Genomic DNA, 24041 nt, shown 5'->3' with positions numbered 1-24041 from the left:
TTGCATTTTGCAGAGGTTTGCAGAAACCACAACAGAGGTGCAAGAGAATCTAGGAGTTATATTCCCCAGGTGACCAGAAACATGACACCAAATGCATGATAATATCCAAAGCAGCAATGTGCTAACATGTTGCCACAGCAACCTTAAAAGTAGATTGTGTCTCTGCTTTGAGAAATAAACAGATTAATCCTTTAATAAAAATAAAGCGGTAATTTGTTGTAATTGAAACATCAACTCAAAGCTGCACAACCTCTTTCTAAATTTTACTCCTGTGTAATATGAGATTGGGCCAAGATAAAGTAATATTCCTTGAACGTAGCACTACTGAAAGAAAGCCCATTTATATATACAATAATGGTCAGCATTCATCACACTGTTGCAGCACTGATAAATTATTTTTACTCTATATAGGCAAATGTATTAAATTCAGTACTCTGTGAGTATATTAAAATGAGAAGTTATTGACTGAGGCATTACATTACTCTTACAGTCAGACTGGGATTAAGATTGTCTAATGCCTGGGATCTTACTCCCACTCTCACCAGCATTGTTGGGGTAGGAGTCCATGTCCAAGTAGGAGTGCTCCTGGGTCTCATGTGGCCCCCCAACCACACCTCCGACCTCCCCCCTCTCCAGCCCCACCAAGTCAGAGAAATGGGGGTGATGCTGGCCCTGCTGGCCCAGGGAGGGGTAGAGAGAGGAAGAAGAGTGACCCTCTTTCCTCTGCAGCAGCGGGGGTAAGAGCGACGACCCACCAGTGCCTCCGAGGCTTCCGACGCCGGCGGTTCCGGGCAGCAACCCGGATGTCAGACTCAGGCCTCCACCCTCCTTGTCCCGCCATGGCAGCCAGCAGAGCTTCCAGGAGACAAAGAGGGATACGGAGAGGAGGACGATGCCACAGAATGTCACGATGACCGACAGCAGACTGACAGAGATCTCTACAGGGGACCAGAGAAAGACATGGAGGGGAGGGAGAAGAAGGTAAAGAGATTTAAAAAAAATAAATTAAAAAAATCTACAGTTAAAAACAAAAAACACCAACACCAACAATGATGTCTTTATGCAATGTCATCCAGCATTTCCTCATGGTTATTAGCTTTTTAATCTGTGAGGGCTCAAGGATTGTGTCTGAGGGGTGGGTGGGAGTGTGTGGATACAGGGGGATAGAGGATGTGGGTGTCGGGGAGGGTGTAGTATGACTCATCCGGATGAAAAAGTGTAAAGAATAAAAGAAAAACGCAGTTTCAGCACCAGGATGCTGGACAGTTCCAGCAACAGCCTCTGTCAAAGAGAGCAGAAATGGAGGAGAGTCATCAGCTCCAGAGGCGGGGGACTTTTGTGGTTTAGAAGTGCACAGCTGCACGTGTCGGAGCCTATGATACGTAAATTCATGATGAATTCATACATTAATAAATACCCTATAAATATTCCATGAATGTTTATAAATAAATAGACCCAATACACAATGAATATTTATAATTATCCTCAGCCATTTGAAGTATCTTTATAAATAGCATGTTTATGGGTCTGTCTTAACAAAGGACCAATCAGAGCCCACAATGAATATTCATGAGTTGTAAGTCGACCAAGAAGAATCATTACGATACAGTGTGCACCGTAAACCAAGTACGTTTCCCCACCTTGCAGCATCTAACTGGAATTTTGCCTCTCACCATCTTGGGCTCCGTCCAGACCAGAGGGCCACTAATTAACAATGCTTCCTGTCTGCGGGCAAGCCAATCATCACCACCGTGTAGAACAGCACTGTCTTACTGTCAGAGGAAAACGTTTCCCGAACCCCCACCAGATCCACACTACAGCCTGCTTTTCTTTAACCCTCTTTTCCTTCAATTTACCAATTCAGTGTCTTTATGGGCATGACAAAGACATAAACACTGTTAAATCACACAAAAGAGAATGAAATTGTATCTCTAACAGGCTGACAACAAGACTGAGAGCAAATGAGTGAAAACAAGAAAACAGCAGCCAATCCTCCAGCCCTGGGGTGCATCTTCTGGAATGCGGTTCGTCTTCTGTCTCCACGCGCCCTCCTTCTCTTTCTCGTTAACTCTTTCCTCTGTATAATCCCCTCAAACACCCCTCATTCCTCGCTGTCATTTCTTTTCCCATGCTGTCTGCTTCTGCACGGTTTGACTTTATTCCACTCCTCAGCGACTGCCTCTTTGTTCTCCACCCCTACCTTCTCTCCCTTCTCTGCCTCTCCTTCCTCGCTCTCTCTTTGGTGAATTATTCATCAGTCTGTGTATGTCATTAATCAGCACTTGTTCAAAAGATATGATTGGGGGGCCGCAAAGGTGGGGGGCGAGAGAGGGGACATCGATCTGTCGAGGTGGAGAACAACATGAGGTGAGAAGTGAGAAACAAGGAATGGAGAGGGAGAGAAAAAGGAGGCAAGGACAGGGCAAGAGAGAACATGACAATGGCAAGCAGGAGACAAGAGGAGGGTAAAGTGATGGAGCAGGAGGAGAGGAAAAGAGGGCAGAGGAAGGTAGGACGAGGTAGAAAACATTAAGAAAGACAGTAGTGATGAGGGGGAATGGAATGAAAGGTAAAACGATCCAAACCACAGAATGGCCGGCAGGGCCGGGATAGACTGGGAGAGGGTAGAAAACAGATTGGTGCACATGTTGAAACAGACACATAAGCTGACTCTGTTTATTCCTCCTTTTCATTTCTTCTTCTTCTGAGGAGGAGGGTTGATAAAGTCGATGCAACTACCACGGCATGTGTGAAAGAGTAGAAACCATAGGAGCAATGGTAGAGCGAAAGAACTCAGGAACAGAGAGATGGAGGAAAGCAAGCTGACAATGATTTAGAGCGAAACCTAACGAGGGGAGGGGTTTAAGGATAAGAAAGGTTAATGTATTGATCTGGAGGGGAAAAAACAAAGTGAGTAGGAGTAGGTTGTTTGTGGTTGGCAGATCAGGGTGCACTGATAAGACACGGCTGTGATCAAACGTGAGCGGGGACTGTCGAGGGCCAAACCACTCTCCTCCATTCATCTCTCTTTAGGGCAGTCACTGTACCTTCCGAGCACTGATCCTGCCAAAGATCCATCGCTAATCCGCAAAGCATAAAAAGGGAGTCAGCGGGTGGGTAGGTGGGTGGGTAGGAGGCCTCTGAAGTGCACCGTGAAGAGAGACTGAGACTCTATGTCAATCAGCAACTGATGCAAACCCACTGGGAGTTGTACATTGCCCCACATCAAACACATCTCCGCTGCTTACACAAGCCATTCGCTGACAGCTTTCGGCAGTTGCGGTCCTCGAAGGGCTTTGAGACTTCCATCAGCAAACACCAAAAAATCACAGCTGGTAAGCAAGGGGGCCAGCGCCTAAAACCACGGAGTGACATTTCTTCACAGAGCCATCCAAATCTCCAGAGGCAACATGCAGCCAATCCAGGCTAATCTACAGTGAGCCACAGATATCCATGCTAATCTGCATAACAACGCATTGCACTTCCAAAAGCTTCAAGGGGAAACCACACACAATACTCTGCACACAATACACTCCACAGTGCAAAATGATGCACCTGCTTAGTTTGATCTGCTGGACAGTACCGATAAACATGAACACTCCTCTTAACATTTGCCTTCTCAACCTAGTCTAGCATGTGTCATATTGCTATACCTGCAACTGACAAGGAAATACTTTCATGACAAAACAAACAAACAAAAAAGAATATATATTATATGTATCAGATTTCTGTCAAGTTTTCTTGTCAGGGCAGGGTGTAAAAGCCTGATTCAGACCATAATCGATATTTAAAATCTTCAGTGAAGCCCATATAAGAAGAGAATTCCTATTGCATGGGTGATTAGTTCCTTAAAGCATTTCCCAAAGTATTTTCAGTATGAAAGACTTTGAGCATGTACACATATAGAGTGGTTTATTCTGCAGGAGATGTTGAGAAGTTTCTGCTGATGTTTTAACATTTTTTTCACTGTAGAAGCTTGTTAGTTTTGGAGTACATTTGAACTGACATGAATAAAGCTGACTTCAGTCTGTATGAAGCAGTAAACTACCAACTTGTACAAGCCACATTTCAAATCTACAGCGGTTCAGCCTTTGATGCCACAAAGGGACCTTTTGGGCAAAGAATTGCTTTAAGACAGGGTAAGGCACGTTTCATTGTGTGTTTTTAGCCATGCCAGTAGTACGGTTTTAGGGATGGCAGTGTTGGTCTGTCTGTGGATTGCTGTGAAATTTTGTCCTGATATACATGCCTCCCTTAGGAACTGTTATCACTTTGGTGATCCCTTGACTATTAAGCTAACGCCATAAAGTCACAATTCTAATGTGTCCAATACTTGGGTTTATGACTAATACCTGCAAAACTAATGCCATCAGCCTCAGCTGTACATTCTGATTAAATGTTAGCATGCTAACACACTAAACTAAGATGATGAACCTGTTAAACATTACACCTGCTTAACATCAGCATGTTTGCATTGTCATTGTGAACAAGTTAGTATGGATGGATAATAAAACTTGGAAACCGGACCCAAAGATGACGCTTAGATAGTCTAATGCAATTGCTCACCTGGCCCATACGCCAAAAAGGTTCTGGGTTTACTTCCAGGGGTATACAGCCCACTGAATATGCACAGTAGTGTTTCTCCGACTGGCCCCTACTGCAAGTTCCTGCTCTGCCCATAGCTTTACATTGTGTCACTGACAATTGCTTTTCTCTGTCCGAGCATTACATATTTTACAAATATAAAGCCTCCATGGCTCAAAAATGTATAATAGAAAGAGTCATAATTGACCTTTTTGTGTCTTGTCAACAATTTTACAAATGTCTCTTTTTTAACTGTGGTCTGTTTCAAGCAGTGTCAAAATGATTTCTGTGAAGCTTCAGGTGTGTCAGTTACCTGTGTCCAGCTGTCGATTGCGACCTCGCAGCAGGTAGCTGAACTCCTGGCAGCGTTCACTCTGGCTGTAACCTCTCGGGGAGTTGAAGCACAGCTCCTCCACCAACATCAGCGCCTTCTTGCACAGGTCTTCATCCCAGTCCCCCGACATCCTCCAATCCGCATCGCACTCTCACCGGCAGTCAGCCAATGACAGCGCAGCCCTCGCCGCCCTCACCTATCGGACGGCGATCTTTTAAGTAGAGTGTAGGCCCGTCCACCGTTTACAAGGTGTGAAATGAGAAAGTTGAGCAGAGGAATTTGAGGGGCAGCTGCAATAAGGGAAGAACACGAGGGGCTCTGCAGGGTGTCTTGGTCTGGATCACAGAGACCAGAGTGATGTGCCCATATATGACTGAGAGACACCCACCCCTCTCACTTTCCCTGAAAGAAATAAAGGGAGAGAATGTGTGAGTGAGTGTAGGACATAAAATAGTACAAATCAAGTTTTTGGCAGATTGGTCACCTTAGCCATTAAGTGAGAACACTGATGCCAAAACCATCAGTGTGTCCCTAATAGATCATTTGCACTGGTGCCACATAATATCACTTTAGCATACACTATAAAGAGTGATACCAGGGAACTGGGAAAAGTTTATCAAGTACAGCTAAATGCTAAAGTTTTGTGTTGAGACTGGCAAAATTTACATTAAATGTTTACCTATATTATGAGAAAAAACACATTTTCCCACTCAACACTTATCTAGCTATTAGCTACACTAGTAAACCTTCTGTCGCAACCACAAATCCCAGGCCTTACTGTTTTACTATCTTTAATACTTTTGGGGGGGTTTGGTGGAAAAAATGTTGACAGTGAGTTGTGCAGATTATCCTCATTTATAGGGCATAATGTCTGGCACTACACATTGCTGTTACATTTTTGTACATTTTGTGACATTAAAATGTCAATGGTTTAAGGATCACAGATACACTTCCATTTACCTCCATTGTAAAGGGCTGGCAGCAAAAGGCTCCTGGACAAATAAAATCCCCATATGTGGGGACTGTGGCCTATATACATAAAATATACAAAATAGTTAATGAGCCTTGACCTTCTCCTTGAGGTACAAATTAAGTATTTTGAATTTAATTGAATTGAATGAAAAAGCAGCTAAAGCTTGGTGGAGCTGCACAGCTGTGCAGAGTTGTGTAGTGATGCTTTGTGTTTCAGCACTACAGTTTTAATATAATTCCATGTTAATACAAAAATAAATTAATGCTAGTTTAAATATCCTATAAAATGAACCTTGTGTGGAATTACATGGCAGTACATTTTATATTTACCTCCTACTTTGGTAAGTGAAGGAGGCAGATGATGGGTAACTTTGCACAGCTAAAACTGTGTACCTTGTGTTACAAAAACAAACCTTGCTACAGTGACTGGTCTTAAGCAGATATAAAGTATTTTATTTTCAAAATGTATAAACGGACACAATTTTTTGAATAATGCCAGATGCTTCAGTGCTTACTCAACATGGTGGGTACCTAATTGCAGGGAATCCTACTGTCAACAATCTCCTGGGGATACAGTGACGATTTTGTGTCTAAAACTGACCAATGGGTCAATCCTTCTGAAACTTTGTCTAATATTTCAAAACAAAACACTCTTTACTGTAATTACAGAGCAATTTAGATAATTATGAGCTCTCTTGTTTTGAGTCCCTAAAACACAAATATGCTGAAAGAACTATAAACACTCTGAGAGTTAAAGAGACTGAGTACTGGTTACTCTTTCATTTGTAACTATACTTCTTTTTTAAATGATTTACCATATTCAATCTATTGCCTGGAAGGACCACCAGCTATCTCCAAATTTTCTTCACATTTTGCTATATAAATCCATTGTACTGAGGAAAACAATCATTTCATTAGCTTTAATAATGCCATAAAGCCATGGTTTGTGTGTTTTACCTTTACTGAACTTGACTCCCGAGGTTCTGGGCCATGTTGAATGTACAAGCCAGAGCGGAGACACTCTTTTTCTTTACAAATAGATTTGGCAGAGGAACGCACAGTTATGCCTGGAGTGCATGCATAACCTTTAACTTGTTTTTTTCCTAATGTTTCCAAGACCAGAAATGGGAGCCTGCAGAAAAGTGGCTTTTTTTCCTCACTGAAAGTTGAGAAGTTGAGCTCTTAGTCATTTGGCTTCAACAGTAAACGGTGGATCACATCTCTTTCTGTTGTCTCTCCAACAAATCAGCACGGATTGGAGATCACTGTCACATTTGTGGAGACTCTTATGAAGTTCCTCAACATCACCTGAAAAACAATTAGAACCAATCAATCAGTAAGGTGAATAGACACAACAAGAATAACACCAATAAACTGAAAAGCCAGATTTGCAGGATTTTAAAATCTCCTTAAACATCAGATGGAGGTATAATTAGATGTATTAAGCCTGACTGCGTTATGTCTGTGCTCCTTGTCCTTTCATCCAAAAGAAACTAGACTTCTTTAGCATACTGTCTTCATTTCTGAACTCATTCTGTCTAAATAAAAGCAGGTCAATGCCCAAACTCCAGTTTCTCACAGTCTGTGAGTCTCCAGGGACTCTGACTGAGGAGAATGTATGCAAAGTTGTGTCTAATAATACAGATCCATTGCAAAAAGCCTGGTATTGAATACGTCTTGCCAAAAATCTTGTACAAGCCCTGGTGTGATTGGAAAATAAATCACTTGCAAAACAATGTTCATGGTGAGATGTCGGCTCACTTTTCCACTGTGTGGTTTTGTCCTTGTGAGTAGACCAATTTCTCAAGCAAGGTGCCTCGATGGACAGAAGGAGGATTATTGATCATGTGATGTATGTTGTTCTGTAAAATGTCAGCGTCAGTCTTTGTGTATTGAGTGGCACCTCCCTAGCAAAGTGCTCCTTATGTGTCCATCTGTCTCCCATCCATCAATCAATCACTGTATTAGGCAAGGACATATTTCACTCCGAACAAGATCCTAAACAAGAAATGCTGCCACTCCCTTTGTAGTTTTCTTCCTCTCCTCTTAAAGACAGAAACACACTTTTCCTCTCTTGTTCGCCCTCTGTCTATGTCTCTTTTGAGAACACATTAGGATAGTCTGTCAGTCTAAGGGAAACTCCGATAATGCAGAGTCTATTTATCTGTCCATCTAAGCTCGGCCTATTGCAGAAAAGAATGTGAAATTAGCAAATTAAAACGGCATCCAGACCCAACCTCCTACACCAGCCCTCCTCTTGCCCCACACCACTCTCTCCCATTAAGATAGTAAATCTGTCTGAGTGACTTTAAAACCCAGGATATCTTAATCTGAAGAATGGCTGTCTGGCACAAAACTGGCCGCCACAAATGCCAGTGAAAGCATCAGGAGGGAGGGAGAGGCAAAGAACAAATGGACGATACAGACAGACAGAAAGAACGATTGTGTAGCAAAGAACAGAGGAAGAGGGAGATGGAGAGAGAGGGAAAAAAGATGCTGACATTAAATTGGAGGCGAGACAGATAAAGAGGGAGGGGAAAAAATTGGAGCAGAGAAGGACAGAAAAGAAAACATAGGAAGCTGGCGGCGAGGGTGACACAGCAACAATGATAATAAAGGGTCTGGGGATGCAATTTACTACAAGCAAAATATTTACAGAGGCTGGTTATTCACAGATAAATATGCCTTCAGAAACATGTTGACGAATCATTCCACTCTGAACCATTCCCAGAAACGTACATTCCTACTGTATAGTACAGAGCAACACTAAACCTCCCACAGACGCTCCATTGACTGCTGTTCTGCCTGGGATCAATACTCTCAGGGAACGAATACACCACAACACAAACCAGACGGCCGGTAAGGTCGCTGTCCGATTGGGCGGAGGAGACGTGGCGGCATTCAAGGTCACAGTCTAATCACACTAGAAAGGAGAATCAGTATACGGTCCTGTCTAATCACGTAACAGAAAGAAGAGGGGAACTGGAGGAGGTCGGTGCCCAATCATGGGAGAAGCTGGCCAATCAGATCATGAGTTTAATCTGGAGGAAAAAAGGCCAGTTGCACCAGAAAGAAGGGCCAGACACCCATTAAAAAGCCTTGATATATAAACCCAACTTCAAGGATATATCAGTCAGAAAGAGGCCACAAGTTTAACACACTACACAGGTGTCCTTGAGTAGGACACTGAGCCCCTAGCTTGCCCGTCCTGTTAATCACTAAAGATTAGAGCATCAGCTAAATGGCTCATTTTTAATGGCTCAGTTCAGCCATTACATCCTCAATCTAGCTTATAGTCAACGAAGCAGATGAGGCGTTTATGTTTGTATCTCCTTGTAATGAAGGGATCATTCTTGTATTTGCACAGAAAGGACAGATTTGGAGCCGACCTCAGGTACACAGACAGCACAGGAAAAAAAAATCCAATACAAATCAGAGTGAGGAAGCACATCCAAAATACGATGAAAAAAACAACTCTACACAGTACTCCCATTTCTTATTGCTGGAGCATACACCAATAAATATTTATCTAATATTGGATACACACACTCACTCTTTTTTGAGTAGTTGTATTGGATTTCTTACTTTTTGGCTCAGCACTCACACAAGAACCCCAGTGTTTTTTTTTTCTCTGGCTCAGAAATTCCACCAGAAACAGCTACAACCAAAAACAAATCCTCAAGCAGGGTGAAAGTGAATTTCATAAAAACCCAGGGGGGCGGGTTTTTCAGTAACAAGGATCATGTTAGAGAGTGCTACTGAAATCTGAAATCTGTATGTGAAATCTGTCTCTGAGGGATGAATCACACACCTCAGCTGGGTTTGGGAATTACAGTGATAAGGCATTCGAAACGCTGCTGTCTGCTGAATAAGAAGCAGAACACATTCAACTGCTTACCACAAACCTGAGATCTATTGCAAACCCATATCATCACTTGGCATTTAATTTTCGTTGTTCTATTGAAAATGTCAAATGTCAGTTGGCTTTATATTTAGCTTTTCCAGTTCAGAGGCAACTGGATCAATATTAGTTATAGTAGTGGAAGCAGTAGTAGAAGTATTATCTTGAGGTACTTCTGAGTTTAATTTTAGAGTTCACCAAACAATCGGGCATGTGTATGATCATTTTCTTTTTCACTTTTAATAGGAATTTGGTAAAAATCTGCTATTCACCTCTCTTTTTATTAAGCTTGGACTAGGAAATACTGTTCATTGGTAAAATTTCTAACAATTTTTATGGGGAGAAACTGAACACTTTCATAATTGCAAAATTTAGGTGAGAAAAGTCAGACCCTTTTTGCGTGAAAACATAACACTTCTGAAGACAAAGGAGACTAAGCCATTGGATAGGATGTTTCAGTTGGATCTCATTGAACCTGCTTTCATGTCCTATCTGTTGCCATGCTCTTTCTTTTGTTTTTATCTGTGCCTGGAAGTCATCTTTAATTGTATTGTAATTCTCATTCTTGCCCTGAATGCTTTTGTTGCTGTTTTTTGTTTTAAAGTCTGCAAATTTGCTTGAGAGAATTTCACACTTTTTGTTTGTTATGGCAATTTTCCAATGCTTCCTTTAAAAAACGTGTAATTTCTAGTCTGCTGTACAGACCAGTGACTTGGCCCTGTGACTGGATCCTCTCTGTTCCAGACTTTGATGCTGTCTGCTCTGCTGTACCCTGCTGGGCCGTATCATGTTGTGTACCATCTCAAATCGATGTACTCATGTACCCTTAGATCATCCACCATTCGTCAGGACTATCCCTGATTCATAGAGGTCATAACCTCTCTCCACCGGAGCTAGAATATCCTCCTTTTGTTTTGCATCACTTCCTTTTGAGGCCACAGCGATGTCTGCCCGAGACAATGCTATCATCGCTCCTCTCTGCTTATTCGGCTGTGACGGATTGATGCACAGGGGTAAACAGATAGGGCTACTACAACACATCTTTTTGGTTACTCCAGTAGAGCGGTACTGTGTTCCACCGGGACAGAGACGGCGCCGTATGAGGCCAAGATTAAGCGTGGGGATATTAATGTCTATTGACTAGAGGTAATAGCTTTGCTGAGCCTCAGCCTCGAGGTTGTTCCAATTTAGCCTATCCCATAATAGCTCCTGGACACCCTTTCAGCAAATAAATAACATGAGGTGGGAGAGAGTGGGCCTTTATATCTGCTCAAGACCATATATCTCTATAAACATGCAATCAAACACCCTTTCACATCCAAGTAGACACTGTCTCTTTTTATCTTTACCTATTTCTGTCCCACATTCACACATATCAAAGGTTGCTGTGCAGGCTTTCACAGCTTTCACCACTCTGGGCCTGTTGGAGCTGCAAGTGTCTAAATTATCTATAACATGGAACAGGAAATAGAGAGCAAGTGGACAGCCAGGAACCCTGGGATACTGGTGCTGCTCTTCCTGTTTCTTGCACAGCCAGTGGAGCTGCAGAACGGGACCTATTTACAGACAGGGAGTGTAATCACACACACACACACACACACAGACAACCGGCCGCCCTCACTCCATTTTTCACCTACCGCTATGTCAGAGTCGGTGAGTCAGTGTGTCTCAGTGGTTGGGGTTTCTTGACCATTTGCATAAATATGGTTCTCTGAGGTATGAAGCCAGAGCAACTGTGCCTTTGATGGTAAGGGGGGTAGGGTGGGGGTTGTGGGTGGGGTGGAGGGGGTGTGGGTGGAGGGTGAATTACGCACGTCTTACGCACGTCAACCTGTCATCTGTGTGTTTTCTGCGTGCTCGTGCGCGCACACCCAACTGTCTGTTCGTCTACGCTAAATCCAATAGCCTTCGTGTAGAAAAAAAGTTAAATCATCCTCATCAGTGTGGACAGCTGCTATTGATACACTTGTATTGCGGACACGAGCCTGGACAGTTCAGCCTACATAGCCTCTACTGACTGCCTTCACACAATATGCATCCCATTATGATCGAAGCATATATCTGCTAATGGTATAATGCAATATGTAAGAGTCGGGGTGATGCACAAATATTAAACATTAAATATTAATGGAAAACAGACACATGCTGCTAGATTTAGGGCATATTCGGCAGAGCCCAGTGCGGGATGCAGGATCAAAGGAGATATGCTGCGAAAACGCACACATCGCATATATCACAAACCTGAATGCATGCTGGCTACAGGAGCAAAACAAAGAGGATATCTTCCTACCTTGGCGTTACAGAAACCACTGTCTCCCTCTCTTTACGATTTACGAGCTTCTCCGCTGTTTTAGTCAGATGCGACGCTTGTAAAGGGGCATTCCGCCCTCTTTCGCTCTGTCCACCCCCTCCTCTCTCTCTCTCTCTCTCTCCAAGACGCACCGAGCAATAAGCCCCGCAACCGGGATGGCAGACTGAGAGGGAGAAATTACCAATATGATATCTGTGCCCTCTCCTCTTTCCACTCCCGTTTCCTGTGTTCTTCTCTTATATTTTTCCCCCCGTCTAGTGTTTTTTCCTCCTCTGTATTTCACTATCCCCTCCCTCTCACTCTCTATCATTCGGTTCCTTGCTTGCTCGCTCCCTCTCCGTTTTCCGTCCCTGTGCTCTGAATACTAATACTCTGTCTCTCGTCTCACTGCCTGTACAGCCCGGCCAGTGCTAAAGACATACTGATGTATGTGGGGCGAGATGAGGGAGAGGTGGTGTGTGTGTGTGCGTGTGTGTGTGTGTGTGTGTGTGTGTGTGTGTGCGCGCGCGCGCGCGTGTGTGTTTGTGTGCTGAAGTGTTTTTTGTGTATTAGTGGAAACCAAGGGGGGTCCGGGGATGGTGTGGAAGGTAATGAATAATAATACTCTTGCAGAGGTGGGTGGGTTTAGGGGCACATAAAATGTTACTTTTTTTTATGGTAGCATCCCTGAGATAGGAGGAGGAGGTGGAATTGGAGGTGGGGATGGGGGAGTGTGAGGAGGAAGTGTTGCTTGGATGTCAGGCGGTGGAGAGCAGAGCTGGATTGGAGAGCCAATGTTGTTCGGCTCTGAGCCAAAAAAGGACAATATGTGTGATGGTGTGATGGTGTGTGTGTGTGTGTGTGTGTGTGTGTGTGTGTGTGTGTGTGTGTGTGTGTATGTGTGTGTGTGTGTGTGTGTGTGTGTGTGTGTGTGTGTGTCTGTGCACACCATGGAAACCTCAACAAGAAGAACAACTGAGGTATACAGAGGCCATGATCTAGTTAAAATGAGCCACAGTCTTATTGGAGTCATGATTTGATTATGATATTCCTTCAGGCCTCATGAGGAGAGAGGGGGCTCATAAAAATGTTTCTCTGTTTTACGGTTACATCACCGGCAGGATAATGAGGACCCTCTGCAGTCGGTCGGGAATAGGTTTAGACAATGTGTCAAAGTGGTTGTTTTTAAAGTGGTGTTCCACAGGGTGCCCTTTGGGATCCTTGACTTATTCCCAGAGGGAGTCGCACAACAAAATGGAAAATAAAAACACTTGTAATTCGATTATAATCAAATTTGTTCTTCCGGGTCGAGAGAGAAATTAATATGAATGAAGTTTGATATCCAGGTGTCCAATTCTGTGTCAAATCACATCTATCAACAAAAATTTTATCAAATCTATGAGACAAAATAATTAGAAGATGTTACCCTTTGGGTTAATGTGTTGAAAACATGTGTGAACCCCTGCTACTCTACTTGCTGCTGAAACAGTGCCCACTTCAGCAGTTATGTAAGGCAAGTCATCCCTCTGCCCCTCAAGATGTTCATTGCATATGGGCCTGCTGCCATAATAAATTAACACAGTGAACAGTGTGAGCTTTTGATTCTTGTTCTCTGTGTGAAGTTTAGCTGCGTTTTTCAAGACAGGCCAATCATCAATGGCATTCCCTCATTTGTTACACTTCCTGTCACAGCAGATATTTCTCCTTCACCCTGCACGCCATGTCATGTTTTTTCACTGCACAGGAAAATGTGTCTGCGGTCATGTGGTTAAACGGGAAGGCTGTGCATTAATCATTTTTAGTTAAAAAAGAAAGTCCTTCTACTGTGAGTTCTGTTTTCAAAATAGAGGTAGGCACCTTCATATTTAAAGACAAGCGCACTGATGAATTAATCATACTCTCAGACTGTGCCCAAACAACACCTAATGGGCTACACAGCACAGAGAGGGTGGGGAGCTTGTATTACCTTAGCGTAAGTGAATCCAAATTTGATATTGTGCTTTTTATTATAATAATGGTGAGCAAAGATCAAGATGAAGCTTTAGACATTTGGAATCCACATCTAAAAGGGGTTTTCATTAGGGGAGCATTCAAGATTGTTCCTGCTGAGCATTTAGTGATCTACATCAAAGATTTTATCACACTCACAAAATAATAAAATCTTGTCACTCCTTATATCTAACAATTTGCCAAATGGACAAAACAACATAATAATGTATTCCCAGCCCTATTACTAATAACTTGTCTTACTGACAAAAATAACACCGTAATATCTTGTCAGTCATCACATATTTCCCTGAGAAATTATATTAGGAGGATTGGAGTTATGGCAGGAAATTATATTGAACTACAGGAAACAGGAAACAGGGATGGTAAAAGAAGGATGTATGATGGGAAAATATCTGTGTTTGGAACCCTGCAGCGGGCGATGATTGACTGATAAATGAGAGTAAACAGTGACCTCTGTTAACTGTCACAGCAGAGCACAGAGAGAGGCTGAGACACACAACAGAAGAGGACAGGGATGCATAGTGAGGGAATCAGGATACATAGAGAGGAGAGGAGAGAGGGAAAGTTAAACAAATAGGATTGAGAGAAGAGAGAACTAAAAGCTCGGCCGGCGGCAGCAGCAGCTGCTGTCGGACCACAGACCTTGTTTTCTCTAAAACAGACACTGGCATGACAACATCTCACATATATGGGTCAAATTATCCATTCCTGCAAGTGCACACAAAACACACTTAGCACATAAAGCACTTAGAGTACATGTAACTAAACATGATACATGTTCAGACCTATTAAAGGAAGTAGACCGGGAGTTGCTGGAGGGTAGAAGAGCCCACAAAGAGAGATTAAGTGTGACTAAAACCATGGGTGTCAACTCAATAAGGCGAAATGTGTCTGAGTCCAAATTTTAATGTAATGTTTTTAAGAATAACATTAAGAATGCAAAACCTAAAAATGCATCACATCCAAAATAATATATTTTCATTTAGTGTCTTGAATCATTTTCTACTTTGTTCCTAGAAATGTTGTTGACAAAAGCAGGTTTGACATTCCTGGTGAGAAATTATTTTAGATGTTTTGTTGTTGCCAGTGAAGGATGCCACAGTGCCGATCTCCTGCTAACATAGATTAAGAAACTTTCTCTTCTTTAGCAAATAGACATGTTCGATCAAAACATAGAGGATGGACTAGGTTTGTCGTTGAGGTAAGTGGTCAACAACACTTGTGAACCGGTGCCGCAATTACACTGTTAACTAATTGACAACATAGATTGTGAGTTTGAAAATGTTTTATTAGATTTAATTTGAATAAATGGTCCCATGGGCACATTTCAGTCAGAAGTGATTATTTAAAATTACATTTATTGTCTAATGATTACAATGGTGCCAGGCTATGTCCTCTACATTTGACATTTCTACAGGCATTGTGAAAAGAGCTAAGGCAAGTCTTTAGGCGTCAGAATCCGATATTTCAGAATGAAGAATAGTCTAGTTTTCTAGAATAGTTTTCAAAATCTGATAATTAGAAGTTTTGTTTGCATAAATATTCAGAATGGATACAATGTCATATTTTTGAGGTAGGTTTTCAGGGTCAGGGTACACTGTAAACACAACAGAACTGCTTTGCCTTCAATAAGCAGCAGAAAGAAATCCATGTTAAAAGTCGACGGACGCCCTGTTAGTTAGACTTTTCAAACTTCCACAGGGCTCTGCTTTGTAGGTTGCATCTTTGTTGACAAAGGTTGCAACATCATGATGAGATAACTTCTTTAATCCAGGGTTACTCAAATCACCATTCACAAACATCATAACCCCCATTACCTCACCTCAGCAGGGTGAGGAAAGGATCAGTTCATTGTTGACTTCTTTCTACCCTCTCTTCATCTCCTCATAATCTTTTCTACTCCCAACTTTTCTGTTGAGCAATTAAAGGGTAAAAAACAGATTGACATATAATAGAGACAGTAGATTCTGCACAGGTACCCATGGCACTCTGTTGTATCATCTGGGATAAATGTTTCTAAGATGAATGCAGACCTTGAAAAAACAAGAGATTATGTGAGCTCTGGCTGGTATAGGTATACCTCATACCTCATCATCAGCTCTCCAAGGTCCTCAAATTCTAAGCAGCTACCACCAACATCAATCCAACACAAGTCAGGATTTTCCCTTTTTATATCTTGGTAGGTACCGATAGCCTCCTGTATGCTGAGTCACGCTTGCTATGCTTCAAATACAGCAACAGCCAGAAAATCAGTCTACTCATCCTCTTCTCTGACCCTCAACTATTGTCATGTTTTGAAGCTGATAATATGTACCACTATTAGGGCTCGGAAATAAATAAACTGTTGAGACAGACCACAAGAGTCCATTCACTCAACGAGTTGCCCCTGTTGGTTGGGGAAATTTCTATGCTTTTCTGCAGTATCCTGTGGTTTTCACCTATAATTCAGCCACAATCCCAAACTCAAGAACATGGGTGCATTCCAATTTTGGGCCAAAAATGTCAGGATGTCTTTCTGCATCTGGTCACAGTTTACAGTATGTAAGCTAGCATGCTTTCCTGGATAATCTGACTCATTACACTCTGCGTAGCGAAAGATATGACGGATGACAGAAACTGCAGTGTATTCAACTGAAAGTACTACACACTTTTTGCGCCTCGTGTATAATTTAAAAATTTTGCGCTACGAACTGCAACGGAAGTCGAGCACAAAAATTAAAGTTGAAGTCGCAATGTTATGACAAGGTATTATAATCCAAATGTATGCATACTGCATGCAACAGTATGTACTTTGTAAGTGCAGCTGTATTTGTTGAGAGAATGCGATTTGGCAAACAGACTATGTCTCTCACCAGAAGAAGAGGGGGGTTGTCCCTCTTGGCAAGGCAAGACAGACGAGAGAGACACAGACATCACTTTAAAAGTACTGTCTCTGTGTGTCGGCTCTGTCTTGTCTTGCCAGAGGGGACAGAAATTCAAAGTTGCCCATAGCTCACAAAGTTTTACTTTCCCAGCAGCACCAACAAAGCAGAACATAGAGGCACAATTCACCTTCTGCCAAACAAAGTCCTGTGCAAAACAACAGGACAGGGTGCAATCCAACAAAGACTTAAAGACAAGCAACAGTTTATGACAACTGAATTTTATTTTCATAACTCTAGCCATAATTTTCATCAGGTATGATAACACTGTACTCACCAAAGTTATTGCTGACATCTTAGAATCAAGCAGAACATTACTAAAATGGTCAGATGATCAAGGTTGTAAACAACCTGCCAAATTAGCTGCCTTGCTGTGTTTGTTGTGGCAAGTCACTACATCATTGTCCCATCTACTCCTCCTCCTTTTGCAAGTGTGTGTGGAGGGTTTGCCCAGGTCCATCCTAGACTAATTAGGGGGAAATGGAACAGCTATAGATCCAAAAAGTGTAAAAGCATACAAACGTATTTTATTTGATTCAGAGGAATACATTGGAAAAGCATGTGAGCAATTGCCAAGGTATGGACAAACTGCTTTGGCAAACAGCAGCAATGGTCACAACTCAAAACTTTAAAAATATAACGATTGGGTCAGGGTGTGACAATTCAAAGTTTAAATTATTTTGAATGTGTAGGCAACGTGTATCTTACCAGGTACGTATGTAGGAAGTACATACATACGTAGTAATGTAAATGTTTTTTCCGGAAAGGGAAGTGCTGCTTTTATTTACCTTATTACATCCTATATGTATATATATGTTACTATACTTTAAGGTTTGTTGTTTTTACATTTGAGCAACAAAAAATTATGGAAAGATTGTGTTTTTTTATTAAATGTTAATGGGTATACAATGATGGAGAAATAGCAAGAGACAGCTAGATTTTGGAAGTATCCAACCTAAAAAACCCTTCCTTCAGACTCACTCCAAAGCCGCGCCCCCGTAACACATTTTCATGGACAATGAGTGCACGGGCAGAGTGCTCGCAAGTAGGTAGACAGGCAGGTATGCCATGCTTATTAGAGTCCTGCGACAGCCACAGATACTGGATTATATTTCATTTTCGTGTCAGAGCATTTGATTTATTGATTGCTGTCAGAATGTAAAGAATTCACCAAAGTAAGGAAAAATGCTTCTGAAATAAATTGCTTACCTTTGCTTACACATCGTGGCTTGTGCTTCTTAGTTACTGTCAGCTTTTTCAGTTTCAGCCAAAACCACATTCCATACAATAAACAAAATGTAAATTAAAAAAATGTTTAGTTGCCACAAGCAGATATTGTATTGCAATGGTGGCTAAAGGAAAATAAATTACTTTTTTGAATTATCAGAGGCTCATAAAGATAATTTTAATTAAAACACTGAATTATTTTGCTGTTACAATAAAACGTCAAGATTAAATGGACCACAAAATTTAAAAAGAGCTTCACATAAACCCAGATTTGAAATTTGCAATTATCTCAGATGACAAATCTGAAATCCAAAATCCACATTTGGGGTAGCCAGTTGCTGAAGTTGGATTAAGGCAGCCTTCTGGCAAAGCCAAGACATTCGTGTTAGTGAACAATTTGCAAATATGTTCAGTATCAACATTTGACTTGTTAATTAACAATATATCCTGATTATGTTGATAAAAAAATGTAACGTGCAGAATTATATTCCTATCATAACACAGTAACAAAGAAAACTACTGTATACAAATGTAATCATTTCAAAATAAAGAGTAACACAAATAAACCACTTAATTTTAATTATTATATATAATAATATAAATGAATGAAATGAAATATAATCAAACAATATTTCTCTTGAGAGGTTTTTTTCTGTTCTTTAGTCCAATCCAATGTAAATTAAATTCTATTAATACATGTATTTGTTAAATTTAAAGTTTCAAAACTTTTGAATCAGTTTCCATCACACTTTGCTGAGTCTGACGCTGCACTGTCCTGTATTGGCATTTCATGTCTAATGTCATTATGAATCTTCTGCTTGTATTTGCACTTTCTTTCCAAATGTCGTCTCTGATCATTCTCAAACCTCATCATGATCACTTGTTACCATGACAACTCTCTCATAGGACCAATCGCCCACCTCCCTCTCTCTGTCTCTTTCTCTAGCTGTCTCTGTCTTTCTTCTATCACTCTTCAATGTCTTCGTCGTGACTCCCCCTCACCCATCACCCACCACCATCACCCATTTCAATTTCCCAACAGAGGATTCTGTTTGCTCTGTTTACCCAATTTATTAATTTATCTCTTTTTCTTTGGGTCTTTCTTATATCATATACCTTCAGTGGAAGAAGACTCAGTGGCCCCTTCTCTATAGCATCACTGCCCAGCACCGTCGCAGCATCCAGCAAACTCGTGAGGTCAGTCTAGTGTCTTGGCCAGGCTCTTTGGGGGTTTTCCTAACCTCCCTGCCCTTAGCCTGGAGCTGTTTGGACAGGCCCCGTATGCAGTATGTGTTAGGGTCAGGAACCTTAAAAGTCATTTGGTGAACCCCAGTGGCAGGAGTGGCGAAGGTTTTAAGAAGAGTCTTTCTCAAGCTGCTACTTCTGAGGTTAAGGGGGCTGCAATGAAAGGAAAGTACATAGAGTTTTTATCAACCAACTGCTTCCTGGCATAGTGGGGTTTGAGGCAGCGTACTCTTTCAGAGAACTCTGAAAATCTGTTGCGTGTGTGTTTTTACAATGTGATTTTTGAGCACTGGGTGTGTAACGGGTTTACGGACAGGCTTGCATTGTTGCATTCTGTGTCCAAGTTGGACATTTAAAAGAAAAACATTTGGTGAGGCAGCATTGAGTTCCTGTGTTCCTAAAACTGTTAGAGCAGCATCATTATTTTGTGTTTGTAATTTTTACATGATTTGTTCATGATTTCCATTTATTTCAGAATTTTACTCCAAAAGGCTACAACTATATATTCAAATGTTATCAATAGAATACAAGGCGGCTTGTTAAATGGGACTCGTAGCGATTAACCTACAGTCCCTACTACCTGCCCTGGCCAAACACCAAAAAGTAAGTAAGCAACTAGACAGTGAATTGAAGAATTAAGCAGCTAAACAGTCGGATATTCCCCCCAAGAGGTGGTGGAGCTGCTGCAACCAAGTGGTCAAGAAACTCAGTTGATGCAAGTTAAGTAAAATAAACTCATAATTTACCTTTTTATTCTAGTCTTTTAGCTCTGTTTTTGGTCTTAAGGGAAATATCTGGCTCTTTAGCTGCTAAATGCTCCACCAAGTTCACCAGCTAGTCTCTAACTGTGTTTGTTAGCTGTTTGGTGCTGAGCAGGTAGTGTATGTTGGGTTTATAGAGCTTTTTCTTTGAAAACAGCTGCCTGCTGTAGCCGAATATAAAGCTATGAGAGCAGTGAAGCAAAACAGTAAAGCAACAATGAGTTGCAGATTCAGTTGATAATTCTCTTTAGGTTCATCACTATGAGTGACCCCTTTCATATCGTTTTCACATTTTCATTTAATGCATTGTTAATATAAAAATATAGATTACAGCTGTTAAATCTGTGCATTAGCTTCCCTTGTGTTGTAATGTACTTATGTTTGTCAAACTTGCATTTACTTGAACTAAACTTTAAAACTAATGAACTTTACATAAGGTACTAATTAATTTGATTGATGATTAGTTTAGCGGACCTCTCAAGGCAGGAAGAGTTCTCTGCAACATTCTATGAATAGACAAAATATATTTTTGTCTTGGCGAATGATTTTGTCTCTTATGAATATTCAGGGGCTGCAAACGTCAGTTTATATGGTGGGAGAAAAAGTTCTGACTCACTATAGGCTATTTTGTGGGATGGTGAAGTTGATTTAGTGCTATTTTGAGATGCCCTTTTATTTGACTTATCATATTTACTGTTCCATCATTTCTTGTGTAGTATCTCTAACGTTAGTAATGTCTCATCCAATCCTGTCTCTTGCAATACAGGAGCCATAGAGCCAGGAGACCAATCTAATCATTTAGGGTCTGCTACTGAGTAGTAAATAATTTTCTTGGCATATCACAAGGTTTGCGAGCGGGTCTGTGTGTGTGTGTGTCTGTGAGTATTCTCCTCACTCTTTCCAGCATTTCTCGCTACAGTCCTCTACATCCCCCAAGGACAGCAGCAGCCCTAGACCAATTTTTGTTCTTTCTTTCTTGTTCACCAGTGACACACGATGGTCTATATTTCACATCACTGACTAAACTGCTCCACTGTTGAGATGTCCACTTTAAAGCTTGATGCACTCTTTGTGTATGGATTTGGCTGCCATGCCAGCAAAGCACTTTGCCTTGAGGAAGAAATTAAACCCCTGAGGTTTTTCTAAGATAGATTAAATAGAGAGGGGAGCTGAGTAGGGTGTGCTCACAGGAGGGGTACTACCCAAATATGGAGAACCTCCCAAATGCCAACGGGTGTGGGCGAGGATGCTGGCCTTTCTGATGTGTGTGTCTGCACATGTTGGTGGGTGTTTCCATGTATTGTGAGAATTTCTAGGATGTGTGTCAAACAATAAATATGCCTGTTCCAGTGTAATTTTTTATTTTGTGTTAATTTTGTTTGGCATTGTTTGGAATTTACTCATCTCTATTTTTCAATTGTTTTCCAGTTCAGAGTGAGTGAAGCGACAAAGTGAAAGCTGAAGCGGCAAACAAAGGCAGGTGATGCGCAGAAAGCCATGGGGGGGTGACTTGGAATGGGAATTACCAAAACACAGCGCAGAGCCGAGCGAGAGCCGGAGGAAAGTTTCTGTTTGCTACGCCTCACATGTTTGGTTACTCAAGCTAATGAGCAGCAATTAGACAGCAGCCAATTAACTCTGGCCATCAGACTGAGACCGAGGGAAATGAAAAGAGGAGGAGCGAGGAAGTGAGCGAAGGAAGTTGAGGAAGAGGGAGAGAGGGGGGTAGATGGGTAAATGAATCACAGGCTCTCTAATCTGCCAGAGATGTTCATGTGTGCCTTTGCATGCAAATGAGTTAAGTGAGTGGGTACTGATGGGATTGTGTGTGCACGTGTGTGTGTGTGTGTGTGTGTGTGTGTGTGTGTGTGTGTTCCAGCAGGGGGAGCTGTATAGGTCCATGTCACTGTAACTGCTCTACATGACCATCTGGCTCTCACTGTCAGACTGGATGCTGAACTTACGCTTAACTCTTTGCCTGCCAGCATCTCCTTCACATCCATACCAGAAAAAAACACACGAACGTACACCACATTTGTTTTGACGGAGGACAGTTAATCTCACATTTCGCAAGTATTGTCATATAAACTGGATAATAACTGGACAATTCAGATTGATGGAGTGTCTGTGTGATTGTGAATCTTCTCTGGCTGCCAGTACGCTGGCCAGATTGTGTATCTGCTTCAGGCTGTGGAGGGAAGAAAGCAAATGGTTAATTTCTCATTCTGACTGCTGATGCAGTGTTCCAGCTGAACCCCTTGGAGAGTCTTTGGCTCTCTCTCACTCATACACACACACATACACACCTACAAATACACATTGTACTGTAGTGCTTGCCATTCTTCTGAGTAGCCTGCTGCCCTCTCCTTAATTAGGCTAATTGAAATGCGAGAATAACCATTTTCTTGATTGCTCATTATATTTGGGCAGTTTAAAATGATAAGCACGCTTACATGTGCAGAGGCCAAGAGAGGCTGTCCTCTCTTCTTGGTTGACCCTGTTCCCTGATGCAGATGAATCTGGCCAATGCAGGCTGGGGGGCTAAGGGTCTTACCCCTGCCTTGGCCGGTCTGTGGCATAGCCTGAAGTCTGCCTGCTCGCTGTGCACCTGCTCTGCTCTTGTGACTCCTTGCACCTCTAGCATTCTAGCTGCTACCTTGCCTCTGCATTTCCAGGGGGAGCAAGCATACCCTGCTGGTGGCCTTAGTGTTGTTTAAGCAAGAGAGTCAAGTGGGATTTTCCAAACATCCCTGAGACAAATTGTAAGAGATGGTTTGTGCTTACGCGCTCTTGGCAGGTCTACAGGTGGTTGGGCGGCTTTTCCTGTGTTCTTAGCTATTCTGTAAACCCCCAAGCCATCCCACTGTCGGCCCTTACCTGTGACAGGAGCCTCCCCAGGGCAGCTTATGGAGACCAAGTGGGAAGGAGACAGAGAAAAAGAGAGGAGAGAGAGAGGGAGAGAGGAAGAGAGAGAAAGAGAGACGCCAAAGTACATCTGGAGCAATGAGCTAGGGTGTGTGTGTGTGTGTGTGTGAGACAGCCTGAGAAAATGTTCATATGCTTTGTGTCTCCCTGACAAGGAGGTGAGTCATTCCCTCAACACACTCAAACACATATACTAATGCACCCACCCAAGCATACAAACATACACACACATACAGTCTGACATACACAGACACACACCTAGTTATCGACCAGATTGCATGGGGGCAGATCACATGCTCATCATTAGCCCTGCAGAACTGTCTGCAGCAGTGTACAGTAATATTCACCTCATGATGTGACATTTATCATATGTACATATTATACACATACGGAGTCATTTGCCTTCGAGGAGCTGTGTGATTTCCTCATTAACTTCTCGAAATGTAATGAGTCATTGAAACAAGTTCGGTGGCTCTGTTAATTATGGCCCCGTTTCAGCAGCTCTCTCCATGGCAACCTAAAGTTCTGCCTGTCACCACATGAGAGATGAGGGAATAAAGACATTTTCCCATTATGCTGCACCCCAGCGTGCGTATTTCTCTTCAAGACAGGCCGGCTGAGGCTTGTGCTGCTGATGTTTTAGCACCCTCTGCTGGAGAAAAGGATAACATCAGGCTAGTTGTGGCAAGTTTGAGGGGTCGGCACTCCTGCATCAAGATCAAGAGCTAAAACTGTTGAGCAGTTTGGATTTTAAAGCTCAGTGGCACTAAATTGAATATCATGAGGTTATTTGCATGCAGATGAGCTGTTTCCACTCATTAATCTATGTTAATGGGTATGTGTTTATATTGCACCTACAGTATGAAATGAG

At 42.0% G+C, this 24041-nt stretch overlaps 1 protein-coding gene across 2 annotated transcripts in view; it reads right to left on the bottom strand.

Annotated features, from left to right (window-relative positions):
* Positions 1-12473, bottom strand: part of syt3 (synaptotagmin III) — a 32712-nt gene extending 20239 nt beyond the window's left edge. For both annotated transcript variants that reach the window (XM_038706370.1, XM_038706360.1), the window contains exons 1-4: positions 12082-12473; positions 6848-7198; positions 4898-5320; positions 543-938 (exon numbers count right to left, since the gene is read on the bottom strand). In XM_038706370.1, coding sequence (XP_038562298.1) covers positions 543-938; positions 4898-5048 — 547 coding nt within the window. In that variant the 5' untranslated portion in view covers positions 5049-5320; positions 6848-7198; positions 12082-12473. The remainder of the gene's footprint in view (positions 1-542; positions 939-4897; positions 5321-6847; positions 7199-12081) is intronic.
* Positions 12474-24041: the final 11568 nt, after the last annotated feature.

Source organism: Micropterus salmoides, unplaced genomic scaffold (assembly GCF_014851395.1).
Source record: "Micropterus salmoides isolate LMB-PRFRI ecotype aquatic unplaced genomic scaffold, ASM1485139v1 Ms_hic_scaffold_10, whole genome shotgun sequence".
Classification (NCBI taxonomy): Eukaryota; Metazoa; Chordata; class Actinopteri; order Centrarchiformes; family Centrarchidae; genus Micropterus; species Micropterus salmoides.
The sequence above is the reverse complement of the archived record's forward strand: the minus strand, read 5'-3'. Positions and strand labels throughout refer to the sequence as shown.